Raw genomic sequence first — 13,783 nt, forward strand, 5'->3', positions numbered from 1 at the left:
TCAACCAACCACAGAAGACATTTTTATGCATAATTAATTACTTTCCCAAACTGGTGGCGGTACAATAAAAATGCATTATTATTTTTCTTGAAGCTACGGTTGTACCGTACCTCTTTAATTTCATGAATTGTTTTTTCAAATAAAAGAATAGACTTTTTCCGGGATTTTTTCTTAAGAAAAAACAAATAGTACAGTGTTCACAGAAGAAAAAATAAATAAAAATACATTTAGTTGAGGTCATCGTAAACTGTCAACTATATGACACATCACTAGCTGAGGGTTACCAAAAAACTAAACAATCATCTAATGAAGTTGAATACACACATACGGAATATCAGAGAATGAACTAATGAGGGGTAATCGAAGGTAGGGGAGGATCCAGTTGTGGGATTTAGGGGTGGGAAATAATTAGCCTATGTGTACATATGGGAGAATATCGAATAAGAAGGCAACCCATGAGAATTAGGTCATCTCTTGATATAGGCCTGTATCTTACAAAATATAATGTAATATTTTTGTTTCCGGGTTTTAGCCCAGAAAAGGACGCTGGAAGGGCAAAATAAAAATGTCAAGACGCCCGACCACGCCCACTTACGCTCTCGTCGGAAGACGACCCCCCCCCCAGGTCGGGTACATCGAATCCCCGCAGTTGGGCATATGAGACTTAGCGTGAGCTTTATAACCTCAAGGATAAGGCGAATTATAAATACCTGTACCAGTACCATAAATTCCAGTCTAGGTGTGTTTAAACTTTAACAAAGTTAATTATTCTTTCTTAAAAATAATGCCATATAACTGTATGTATGTATTTTTAAAAATTCAATAGGTTCACTGATAATTTAACATCAAACATGGTTTTCTGCTGAGATGATTTCATTCGAGACGATTTACAGTTTTCTCAGATTTCATTCAGCTTTGCTCAGGATCTGTCATGTTAATCCCTGAATAATCTCGATTAGGCGTTGACAGGCCTCTAGATAATTGATTGTTAATTACCATTATTATACTGCTAATTAACAATAAATAAAGAACATTTAGGAAGCAATTAACACTGGATAAAATGCAGTCTTCTTACTGACAGGATAATGATTGCGATAATGAGAGAGAGACAGGGATTGGTTGATTGGTTGACAGGATAATGAGAGAGAGACAGGGATTGGTTGATTGATTAAAAATTGTTATGAGGGTAAAGTACAGTACCTACAATCGGTGTTGGAAGAAACAATTGTTTCTTATTTTTCATAAAAACCACTGAATTCCATACGATTTTTGTGCAAATTTATGAAAACGTGTTAAGGCATGTTGCCTTCGACGTAAACAGAACCAGACAATGATCATCTATTCAAATTTGTATCACAGGATTTTGTTTAGCTATATATTTATATATGGATATTGGCACAATTTCCAAGACTCATGCCTTGCTCCAAATGAATTTCCCAATAAAATGAATCTACAACTTCACAAGCTGTACTGCACATTTAAATATACTGCCACAAAAAAACTAATAAATAGAAAATAATAAACATATATACGTACATACTGTATTTTCATTAGTTAAAAGCTTTCCAAACCCAATTCCTTGCAAATTAACATATGATTAAATAATAATATTCATATTCAGTAGTCTTTAATCTATAATTAAATTACTGGCAATTAAAATAATTAAAATGTATGTAAATTGTTTAATGTTTTATTCTAAATTTTAGATTTTTAATGGCAGTATATCTTTAATATGCCAAATTATTGTAGATAAATTTATAAAAACTGAAAAGATTATTGTATCAATCCTTTTTTTAATTAAAATCATAGAATAATCATGAAAGCAACAACACGATGTAGCATAGAATGTCATAATAATAATATAGGAATATTATACAAGTCACTGGTTATGTTTAGACCCTCCTTGGTCATTGGATCCATAGATCAACCAATCTGTGCTGTAATTTAATATGCACATGCTACATAATTATCATGTCACAACATTATACCAGGTACCCAATCTATACTAATGGGTGGAGAGAGACAAAAGTAGGTAAATTGCCGTTGACCACAGACACAAGCAAAAAGCACAGAAAAGTTTGTATATCACTTCTTGGTTGAGGCCATACACCTTAAACCGCTATGCCAACAGCATTCCTATTTCTGTATTTTCTTATTTACTCAATGTTCTATATCAGGGGTTCTCAACTAGCAGCCTGTGGGCCATGTCTGGCCTGCGAATGCGTGATATGCGGCCCGTGAGAACAAGTCGAAAATAATATTTCCTGGAAACAAAAATACTACATTTCTGACCACAACTGAACTAAAACCACACTTTAAACAACTGGCACAAGCATCAAAGGCCAATTTCAGTCACTAAGCAGGCAAGATCATGATTGTAACAATGTAAGATGACATAGGGCCTATGTCATTCATATGTGATTAAAAGTGTTTGTGTTACTGATGATGTTTGCATTAACAAACACAATAAGTAACTTTCTTAGGTCAAGATGCCATGTATGAGCACCTAGCAACATTACTTTAAAAAAAATTCCTAATTTGAGAGGGGAAAGGTGACGGACATCACAACTGACCTATAAAGCAATTACAGTCAAGTAATTTCAATCACTATAGGAAATAGAAACCTTAGGAAACATTATTTCCTTCAAAAATTGCCTTCCCCTGCTCGCACCCACAGCACTGGGATGCTGCATACAGTACACCTTTTGTCCTGGCCCTTGAAATTTATTCAATGAACAATTTTGGCCCCTGCGATATATTCTTTATTCCTGTTCTATATTCTCTCCTTTATGATCTTGCATTCAGTATTATATTGAAATATAGTTTACTATACTGTAGTTTTACATAAATGTGTGTCTACCGGTATTTACAAAATGTTCACATGCTTTTATAAATATATTGCATTAAAAAAAAATGTGCTTCTTTCGCATTGAACAGCAAGTACACTTGACGATTACAGGATGGAAGGAGGCTTAAATTGTTATGCCTCAAGATGACCAAAAATTAAGATTAAACCAAAATGATGTACCTGCCTATGCAGCTCTTTGTGACATCTCTGGAGAACTATCTCATATTATTATAAACATTTGAACCACACCAAGATTTTTTATCACTAAATGAATGAATTTGTTAAAACATTTTGGTATTACTGTTGTAAATACAGACAAATGAAATCCTAAAAGTGACAAAATAAGGTGTGACTGGTTGTTCGTCATTAAATCATGCCTGTCTGCGGAATGGTAAAATCCTACTTAACAAAGATGACCAGACAACCATGTTTGTTTTGGCCACATGAATAACTGCAAATTAACACTCTAGGGTCTAAGTTAATTTCCGTTGTCAACCAAACGAACCAGTCGAAAACAGCCTATACTTTGTGAATCTGCTATTGAGAATAATCAGTATGATAGACTGTTAGGTTTTAGGAACAAGAGCACATTGGGCAAGCATAAAAAACCCATAACAATTCGTAAATGTCAAAATTCAAATAACATCTTTGAAATTCAAGAAGAATGTATTTAATTGTTAATTAATCAATCAATCATTAATTCTCATAGTGAACTGTATATTATATTGGTTAGCTATGAAACTCTAATACATGTTATTTGCCCATATATGTGTATGACAATAATAATACAGTAATCTAATATCTTTTATAAGTCAGTGGTGACGTCATCACTTTTATTTGCACTGAATTTTCCTATTCCCGACTGATCACTATTCGATATAATGCATCTGATTTTTTGTACCTAGTGTGCAAAAAAGTGCAAAGCTGGGATAATTTTACTACAGTTACAACACAAATTTGTTGCTAGACTAAGATGAACACACACAGCGAATTTAGCAAATCTCGCTCTACGGCGCTAATGAACAAGAATAAAGCCTAGACTGTCCTAGGCATGGCCTAGAAAGTCACAATGGTTCTAAGATAACATGGAGATTGACTTATAAAAGAACTGAAAAAATAAGACAATGCTGAAATAATTCATAATAATGTTTAAAATACATTTCAATCTATTAAACAAATGTCTACTAAGAGGTTAGGCCTATTTAATAACGCCTAATAAACTTTATTAACTCAATTCATTCATCTTTGCATTACGAAGAGCTCTGTGTCAAGAGTCAGTGCGCGTACTACTAACAAATCATTCTAATACACGCACAGTAATCAGTAAACAACCGGTCATGGTTCACATGGCAACCAGTACTGATGGATTTATGATATAGGGCCTATAGCAACCGCTCTACAACCAGCAGTTTGATTATAAAAGGCCATAGAAAAGGTGAAGGACGTCACAACTGACCTATAAAGCAATTACAGTCAAGTAATTTCGTTCACTATAGGAAATAGAAGCCTGTAATCTTGTTCACTATAGGAAATAGAAACCTTAGGAACCATTATTTCCTTCAAAAATTGCCTCCAGCCCTGCAGGCTTCAGGTAATTTTTTCAAAAAATAATGGCTCCTTCGGTTTCAATTTCCTATAGTGAACTCAAAACCTGACTATAATTATTATTATTATTATATTTATATTATTATTACATCATCATACCAATATATGGATGTAATATGACAATCATGCCCATATATGGGCAAATATATACAAACTCGTCAAATAAAATTTGACAGTAATGATTGAGCTTTAGATTATGTCTATTAACAAAACACACAAAATGTCTTCTTCACTATATATTCTAGATGAATTTGAATATTTCAACAACCGCTACTTATTAGCTATAAAGAAGATGATTTATGTGTACATATCATCAAATCCAGGAGGTGGTAAGTGATCAGGATTTGGTGTTTGGAAATTCATTGCCGGCCCAACTGGATCAAATCTTGCCCCAGGAATTCCAGATCCCCTACAACAAAAAAAGATGATTTACTGATACTTGATTTAAATATTTGCAAAGAAAATAGAGTAAGTGTGGACAAGGGCCGTATTAATTACAACGATAGTAATAATTATACCAGGGGTGGCGCCAGGATTTGCACGACAGGGGGCCGATGGCCCAACGAGGGGTCAGATTTCCCCAACGAAAGGAAAGTGGGCGTGGTTAGGCTTCGATTAAAGCCCCCGAAAGTTTTGACAATTTAGGGGTTTCAAAGGTCTACTAATATGTAAAAAATACATATAATTTTTTTTCTTTCCCGACGAATTGTGCTTTTTCTCCCCGACTGCTGGCGCCACCCCTGTAGAGTACTGACACAGGTACAGCTCACTCATGTGTGCCTCATATATCAATTCTACAAGTATAGAAAGCCAAAATAAAGTCTTGAAATTGATTGAATTATACTCACACATCAGTAAAGTATTAAAGAATACAATTTTTACAATACAATGTATTATACTGTAGTTGTCCCATGCTAAATACCAAAAAAAAAAAATCATAAAAATATTTTTTGAAATTAACTTGCTCATTTTGAAGTAACATAAAAGTTATCAACTTGAACATAGAAATTATTGTATATAAAAAATGTCTACTCATCAGTTTACAGCGAAAAATGATGATGATAATTTTCTGGTTTAAAAATCGGGGTGCACATTTTTTAAATACAGGATTTCTATGCAAAAGTTAATAATTTTTATGTTACTGCAAAATGAGCAAGCTGATTTCAATTTTTTTTTTTTATTTTTGACATTAGCAAGGGACAACACATCTTTAAACAATAATAAACAGCAAAACTTCATCAGAGCAATAACAACAAAAATAAAAACAATAATAATAATTTAAAAGATTTAGACGTCATCTATGTCATCTATACAGAATTACTATCAGCCTCATAGTTGTACTGATAGTTACAGGGGTGTTGCCACCATATTCACTAGGGTTTACATGCCAAAATAATAGTAATCGGCATCGGCCCCCTGTCGGGCAAATCCTGGCGCCACCCCTGGTATAATAATATACTTCAGTAGGTAGACATTTTTATAAATAATAATTTGAAATCTTTTCATCATCTTTTTATGTAAAGCGCATTGAACAGAAATCTGAAAAGTACGCTATATATAAATAATATTATCATTATTTTTAAGGCCAAAAAAAAAAATAGCATCCCCACTTAAGAATGAATGTTCTTATTTTGTAACATTACCTTGGCATTCTGTTTGGTAGAGGATTTATTCCTAAGCCGCTCCTTGTAGGGTCCATAAACATCCCAGATGAACTGCTTGAAAATGGATCCAAATCTGACGCTCCAACAGAAAATGGATCATGTTGAAAATGAGGTGATGGGTCATGCCTACAAAAGGTAAAACATACAACAGTATACAAACAAATGAATACTTGTGAATGCAATGGAATAAAGAATTTTGATGAGGTGAAAGAGGAAATGTTCCGGGCAACATTCACTGTTATAAAGCTCTTTGTCAACTGTCAGGTGGTTACAAAAATTGCTTGTGCATGTCAGGTCAAAGGTTTGGCTAAACTACAGTAGATCTATATTTTCTTATCTATTAGAGTGGCGGAGTCCATCAACTAAAACTGCACAGCAAAATTGGTAACAACAAAATATATTAGCGACATGTGAAGTGACGTCAACTGTACAATGTACTTCTTTCAAAAATCTCACATGACCTTTTAATATTAACCAATGAATTAACAACATTCTATATAATAGGTGTGTACAAACTTAATTTTTTTTATGACACTAAGATTATTTTATTCAAGTTTAAACTATTGTATATGTTAACAAGAAAGTGTATTTACTTACCAATGCATGGCCCTTGCTTGATCTCTTGTTTTTCTGTATTCTGATTCTTCCCTCAAATTAGTGCTAACTTTCACATTTGATTTGTCTTTGCTGAAAATCTCTTTCAAACTATTCTCAAACTGTTTTCGAAGTTTGTGTAAGTTTTTGTACGTACTGAAGTAAAAGGATACATAGTATTCCATTAAAACAGTTTGATTATTGCGAGTTTAAGAACAGAAACTAGTAAAAAGTGGATACGATACCTGAATGAAGTAAAATACATTGATTGGTACTTGCCTATCATAACACCAGCCACTACTTTCATTAACAAAATCACTAGTTTCAACTGTGCAACTGCTAACTTTATCATCTTTCATTCTCTGGAATAAACAAAATGGATCTGAAATATTTGGTGTTTTAATTCTCATATTAAAACACATATACATTTCAAACAATTATAAATCAATACTAGAATATATAACAGTTTAAAAGATTAAAAACGGTCAATATGTAGATTTATATATAGGCCTACATCAGTTGAACATTTATATATGTGTTTTACATTGTTGAAGTGAATTTTAAGCATTAGCAGATTCAAAGGGGGCCCAGCCAGCCCCCTATATTTTTCAAGATTGTAAACCAGAACCCTGCGGGTGGGTACATTCATTTGTACGCAAACTAAACACAAATTTGGGAATTGCGATAATTAATAGTCACCAAATTCATTCATTGCATTTTGCCAAATATGAAACTAATTGGACTTGCCAATATTTAGTTATCGTGGTATGGTAACAAGCAGTGATGTTTCTCTCTTTTGAAATAAAGTAAAGCAACACCTAATGGGCAAGTATAAAAGAAACTAGATCTCGTAATGATGCATTGCATTGTTTAGCGTCACATCTCCAAAAAAAAAATCAGGGCCGGGGGGGGGGGGGGGTGGTTATTAAATTTACTTTTCATATCAATATTCTTTCTGCACGCATCCTAATAAAACTTGTTTTAACTAAAATATGACAAGCGACTTTTTTCCCTTTTGAAATAAAGTAAAGCAACACCTAATGAGCAAGTATACAAGCGACTAGATCTCAAAATGATGCATTGCATTGTTTAGAGTCACACCTCAAAAAAAAAAAAAATTGGGAGGGGGGGTGGTTAATTTTACTTTTCCGCATATCAATATTCTTTCTGCACGCATCCTAATAAAACTTGTTTTAACTAAAATATGACAAGAAGTCTTTAAATGATTACTTAATCACAAATTTAACATAGATGAAAACAATTTATTAACAACAAAAAGTTGAGCACCATACGCCAAAGCAAAATACACTACAAAATAAACTTGGTTTAGGCCTAATGTATATTTGTCAATGATTGTAGATTGTGAAGTTAAGAGACCTGTTTCTTAACGGCAAAACAATAGTGTAAGTAGGCCTAGACTATGTACAGTCATGGTACAGTAGGCCTATTCAATTTTTTTTTTTTGGGAGGGGGGGGAATTTTTTTTTTGAGAGAAAAAAAAATTCAATTTATTTTAAACCACATAGTAAGTAGGTCCTAGTGTAGAATAGTCTTCCCTTCCCACAGTCTTTATGTAATTTTTAAGTCAATACGCATATTAATCATATAATTATTAGAATAGGATATTTAGTAATCATTTAATGAATCAAATTGACTGAGAACATACAATAAATACATTTAGGCCGATAGGCCTACATCGCGGTCAAATTTGTTCGGGGAGCCCTAAACGATCCTGCCTAGGCCTAAGCCTACACCAACTGCCGCCAAGCATGTTTCTTGCTGGACCTTGTCTTGCTTGGCCTAGGCTAGCATATGTATACCTGCCGCGAGGCACCGTTTAGGAGCCTATTTGTTTACAGTCATACAGACAGGTGAGTGCTGTTTAGAGGTGACATAATTGTAAATTTTCTTAGCTCAGCCCGAACCATGGTGGGCTGAGGTGGTATACTGTAGACCCTCCATCTGTCAAAGTTCCTCCCTGGGCCCCCTCCATTTCAAATTCCTGGATCCGCCACTGTTATGGATAGACTATATGTTTGCAACTATCATTGTAGACATTTGGTGGTACCAAAAAGTACTGTGCATACAAACAGGTTTTGTAAGCTTGGTTCATATATCAATCATATACTTTCCAATATCATCATTGAATTTGTCTTTAACAGTGGCTATTATTTTTAATTTGTTTTTTTTTTTACTATTTAACAGAGTTTCTCTAGAAATTCCAAATACTATACCTGTGTGTTCACCAAAAGTGTATCTTCCACACGCAAAATTTTCAGTGTGAAAACCTCATCGTTTGTTCTCTGATACATTAAAGAATATAAATCATTGTCCTTATTCCACTCAGCTGGTAACAATTCACTAAGCTTTCTCTCAACATTTTCCTGACAACATAAAATATAAATTTTCATTAGTAGTATTTGGCAGGGGCAGCAGAAGCATTTGTGGCAAAGACAAGCCAAACCAGTCACTCGCCGCAAATCATGTTTCAGAGAAAATGGCCAACATGCTGGAATGTCAAATTTTTAAAAATCTATTTTATTTCACAAACTAACCTTTATATATCTACACATCATTCTATGCTATGTTATTTTCCCAATTTTCAATGTTAAAACAACACTTTTTAAGGATTTAAAGATAGTTTCTGCATGAGAAATGCCTGAAATCATAAACTTTCTCTTATATTGTTCTTTAAACTGCTGGGTGGTTAAACACTTGTAACTTCATAAGGAAATGTCCGATTTGAATGATTTTTTTTCCATTTTACAGCTATTATTTTACTCTCTAACATTGTATTAATAACTCAAAAATGATTTTTGCGACGAGTGACTGGTTTGGCTTGTCTTTGCCACATTTTGGTACGGCGTGAGAGTCTCCAAATTTTGTAAAATTTACACGTCTAGATGCTCGGAAATAGCACTCAAGTTCGTAATTTCGTTAATTCATTTTTTTCATTTATCATTTGTTCAATCGCACTACAGTGAAATAATACAATTAATAGACTAAGAAAGATTGCAATCACAGATCACATATTTTGACTTTAATCAAACGCAAAACCGCAAAACCTAAAACATAAAACATGTTTTCTAACTGGAAGGTCAGCCAACACCCCATTACTGAAGTTTCCGAAAACACTCACTCTATGCTCACTCCCACTAACGAATTCATTCGCAATCTTGTCGATGACTAAGGCCCCATAAAAAAAATTATTAGTTTATCACCCACTCCCTCATCACTTTTGGGGAAAATCCGATTTTTTATTTTCTTATTTTTTTTTCCAATCAACATATTTTCATTTCAAACAGTCTTTTTTCCATCTTTTTTCACTTGAAAAGCTCAGGATTTCTTGGAATTATGTTTACTGGTACAACAAAAACATATTTTTTAAATATAAATTTGATTCCATTCTTATGACTTTTTATATATGTGTCTCTAACCATTGATTTACTTGTGATCATCGGTAAAAATATAAATTTGATTCCATTCTTATGACTTTTTATATATGTGTCTCTAACCATTGATTTACTTGTGATCATCGGTAAAATGGGGGTGGGGTTAGCAAAAAAAAAAAAAAAAACCTCCCTCCCTTATCAGATTTCATTCTTTGATAGGGTGATAAAATAATAATTTTTTTATGGGGCCTAAAACATCAAGCTTTTGCTTATGAATGTTCAACATCATTATGCTATTCAGATAGAATATTTGAAAACAATCATGTCGAAGTATTGGTACGGCAGCCGCTTTACCTGCAGTACCGGTTCCGCCGCCCGTTTAGAAAACACATAAAATGACAAAACTATCAGCAGCACACACTGTAAAAAAAACGAGGAAATCTTACAGTTTTGGAGTCAGGTCACCAAAACAGAAGTCTCCCAGCCAAAACGGGAGTGTTGGCATGTTTGTAAACTGTAATACTATAGGCCTAGGCCTACTTATACTAATAACAAAAATAATTGTTTAAAGCCCCATTCCCGGCAAAATTTCAATTAAAAAAAAAATCTAATTTTTGTATAATGTTATAAAGATTTATAAATATAATAGGGAATTGCTAGTTTAACTGAATTTAGACATTCCTAAGAATGAAAAAAATGTAAAATAAGACTGGAATTTGATTTTTTGTGTTCCACACAAAAAATAAATGCGGATGAATTTTCATGTTTGATTTTGCGACAGGTCGTGAGAAGAAATATCGTAGGCGCCGAAAACATTAACCTATCCAACGCTGCAAGGCTAGGCCTAGCCTTACCTCTATTTAGGTTCTGTTATCACACATAAAAACGGCCGACATGATATTTTCCGTTGCTAGTAATGACACTTGTGTAATATAATATTTCATAGGAATTATTTCAAATTTGTTAAAAAACTGATTCTGACTGAGATTTTGACACTTAAACAAACATATCTCAACCTAACCGACCGAACGCATTGTGCGAGATGCGAAGTACAAAAACTAATCTCACTAGAGAGGGCGCACTTTATTGACTGTATAAAGTATACATAAAAGCGAGAGTACTCCAGTGGATGCGATCTACAACCTCTGAATTTGCCTAGTAACGATGAATTCGTCGAGAAAATGGTAATATTTTATGAGAAATAGTCTGTATTTCTCATTTCTTTTGCGTAAAACTAAAATTCATGCCAATATTTTTCCATGATTTATAATAATTGGAGTAATGCAAATGCATATTTTCTAAAAAAAGTCAGTTTTTAGTGAAATTTTGCCGGGAATGGGGCTTTAATAACAGCCTATTAAAAATGATGTAGTAATGTAGGTTTCGTGTTTGACCTGGTTGAACAAACGGTATACTGCTAAGCTACCTTGTTCTATTATCCGCGGTCACACCTTAGGCGCTCCATACACCGTGACCGAAATACATGACAAAATACCGCGACCGAAATGATCGGCTAGACAAGAGGAAGCCTTGTGCCTTAGATCAGGTAAGTTAGGGCCTAACTAACTAGCTATGATGTAGTGTTGAGATTTTTAAGCCTAACCTAGCCTAGCCTTTTATAAATTATAGACTAATAGGTACACATATTAACACAACTTACTTTAACTAATCCTTTACACTTGCACTCATTTTGGAGCATACACCAATGCAAGAAACAAACCGTTGCATCATATTTTGAGCGTATATTTGAAGCAGCATACAACACTTCCAGACCAACAAAATTCTCCATTGCCTGGCTTCTGACTATCGCCCTCTACAATGTATGTGGAGAAAAACAAACACACTTACCACCACACACTATGTACCAATGTACTCACAAAAAACAGCCCGACTATTTTGAGTATCTGGGCTGGGCCTAGCTAGGCCTAATCTCTTAAATTGGTAGGATGTGATATTATTTGACTTAATAATTAACTTTTATATAGCAACATTTGTAAATTTTGCTGATTTTTATTTAAATAAAATTTTTTAATAGTAATAATACCCATAATTATTCATGTGAGTTTACAAACTTTCAACCAATGAATGAACGTTGTCGATCCTTTCCCACTAGAGGCCTAGGCCTACACCTAGGCCCCTAGTCCTCCTCGACCTCCTGCTCCTCCTCTTCCCCGCGCGACGAAGAGAGGATTAAAAAGGCGAGGAGAGATCTTAACTAAATTAGGCATACCATGCCTAAATACCTTGGTCATTAATATTAACTAAAGAACTGGCGTAGTTAGTCGGACCGAGCACTAATTTAGATATTTATTTAATATTAACTTATCACCTAATTCTCCTGAATATCAGGGATGGATAGGGCCTACCCTAGGCATATACCTATTGTGAATGAAAGATAAAGTAAAAAAAAATATAAAAAAATATTATTAAAAATATCATGCCTTACCCCTAGCCTAGAGCCTACCTATAAGACCTAGGCTCAGTGGTGGCTCCAGAAATTTGCAGACAAGGGGTCCGATGGAGGGGGTTCAAACCAAGGGGCCGACTAGGGCCTAGCTAGAGCCTCGGTCGGGGTTTCAGAATAAAAAGGGTTTTTGTGGCTTGGTATGGTTCAAATTGTGCTTTTAAACCACAGTATAAGGGATATTGGCAATCAAAATAATGTTAGTTGAATAAGCAAATTTTTAGTTTTAACATTTTTTATCTGATGACCTTGTGATGTCACTCAGACAACAGGGTGGGGGGGGAGGCCTGCTCCCCGCTGACACCACCACTGCCTAGGCTGGGCCCAGGCGTAATAATAATGATGAAGTGAGGGGAAGCATGAACCTGCAACTCCTCACCTCAAGGCATCTTACTAGACTAACTTTTTAGTTGTGAATTAGTAGTTTCTGTGACTTTTTGTCAAAAACATTGGTTTCATTCATACATAGTGCCTACCATGTGAATCATCATCAATTATGAGTGCATGGATGCTTACCTATGGTACTTTTCAACAATTTTGCGACCTACTCGGTGAAGTTGTGGAAGCAAATACAACAGTCACAGGTTTGATCATATTCAGTACATTTCTTGTCAGACAGCGACTTTTGTAGCAGCTGCTAGAGCTTGTCTACATAGTTCCTCATTTGTGTCAATGTCAAAGTGTTTCAATATCACCACAGTCATTTTCATCTCTCATCTTTACTTTAACATCATCTAGTATCAATCACATCATCACTGTCATCATCAATATTAGAGTAGATTGGTATCTGTATAGCATATAAATTCTTTTATTTTGTCATTTTTTTTATGCAGGTAATATGATATGAAACTCGGATATGGATTAACTTATGACACAAAATTTGTTTAAACCTGTGAATACAGTAATTTTGACTAAAAGTCTAGAAAGCTATGATAAAAACATACTTTCTTCTTTTCATGGCTTGAGACTTCAGAATGGAGAGTGTATCTGCTTCAGAAGTAAAACTGCAGCATGTCAATGAATATAATTGTATGTGTTTTGTGTTATCTGTAATACAGAGAATAAAAATGGTATGCTATTAAACCTATAATAATTTATATGTTGGAGGTGATACAGAGGCCGATCCAGAAACGGGCACATTTTCAGAATAGATAAGTGAGTAGCGCTATTCTATAACATTTGGTATTCATTGTATTTCAAAATTTAGTGGCAAACC

The 13,783-nt window shown here is 34.2% G+C and overlaps 2 protein-coding genes across 3 annotated transcripts in view; one reads left to right on the top strand and one right to left on the bottom strand.

Moving 5' to 3' along the window:
• Positions 1–1,773: 1,773 nt before the first annotated feature.
• Positions 1,774–11,917, bottom strand: LOC117101853 (proteasome inhibitor PI31 subunit-like). Its single transcript, XM_033241969.1, has 6 exons — positions 11,764–11,917; positions 8,946–9,095; positions 6,991–7,073; positions 6,715–6,867; positions 6,097–6,243; positions 1,774–4,862 (listed from the first exon to the last, which is right to left on the bottom strand). Exons 1-6 carry the CDS (start codon positions 11,890–11,892, stop codon positions 4,751–4,753), a joined length of 774 nt encoding a protein of 257 aa, XP_033097860.1. The 5' UTR covers positions 11,893–11,917; the 3' UTR covers positions 1,774–4,750.
• LOC117101841 (poly [ADP-ribose] polymerase tankyrase-1-like) overlaps positions 11,417–13,783 on the top strand; it is a 7,021-nt gene continuing 4,654 nt past the window's right edge. The window contains exons 1-2 of one of the 2 annotated variants that reach the window (XM_033241948.1): positions 11,417–11,649; positions 13,037–13,151. In XM_033241948.1, the coding sequence (XP_033097839.1) occupies positions 11,587–11,649; positions 13,037–13,151 (178 nt within the window). In that variant the 5' untranslated portion in view covers positions 11,417–11,586. Of the gene's footprint in view, positions 11,650–11,954; positions 12,045–13,036; positions 13,152–13,783 lie in introns of those variants that run through there. The other variant, XM_033241957.1, reaches the window with a different exon arrangement.

Source organism: Anneissia japonica, unplaced genomic scaffold (genome assembly GCF_011630105.1).
Source record: "Anneissia japonica isolate Jap-2015-1 unplaced genomic scaffold, ASM1163010v1 scaffold1005_len2656397_cov198, whole genome shotgun sequence".
In the NCBI taxonomy this organism is placed as follows: domain Eukaryota; kingdom Metazoa; phylum Echinodermata; class Crinoidea; order Comatulida; family Comatulidae; genus Anneissia; species Anneissia japonica.

Bases quoted from the DNA above. Each gene is read 5' to 3' on its own strand.
- LOC117101853 (XM_033241969.1), bottom strand. From the start codon at position 11,892: ATGGAGAATTTTGTTGGTCTGGAAGTGTTGTATGCTGCTTCAAATATA. The intron at 7,074-8,945 runs GTATAGTATTTG...TGTTTATTCCAG, and splicing joins CACTTTTGGTGAACACACAG to AGAATGAAAGATGATAAAGT. The intron at 4,863-6,096 runs GTAATGTTACAA...TTTTTGTTGTAG, and splicing joins CTACCAAACAGAATGCCAAG to GGGATCTGGAATTCCTGGGG.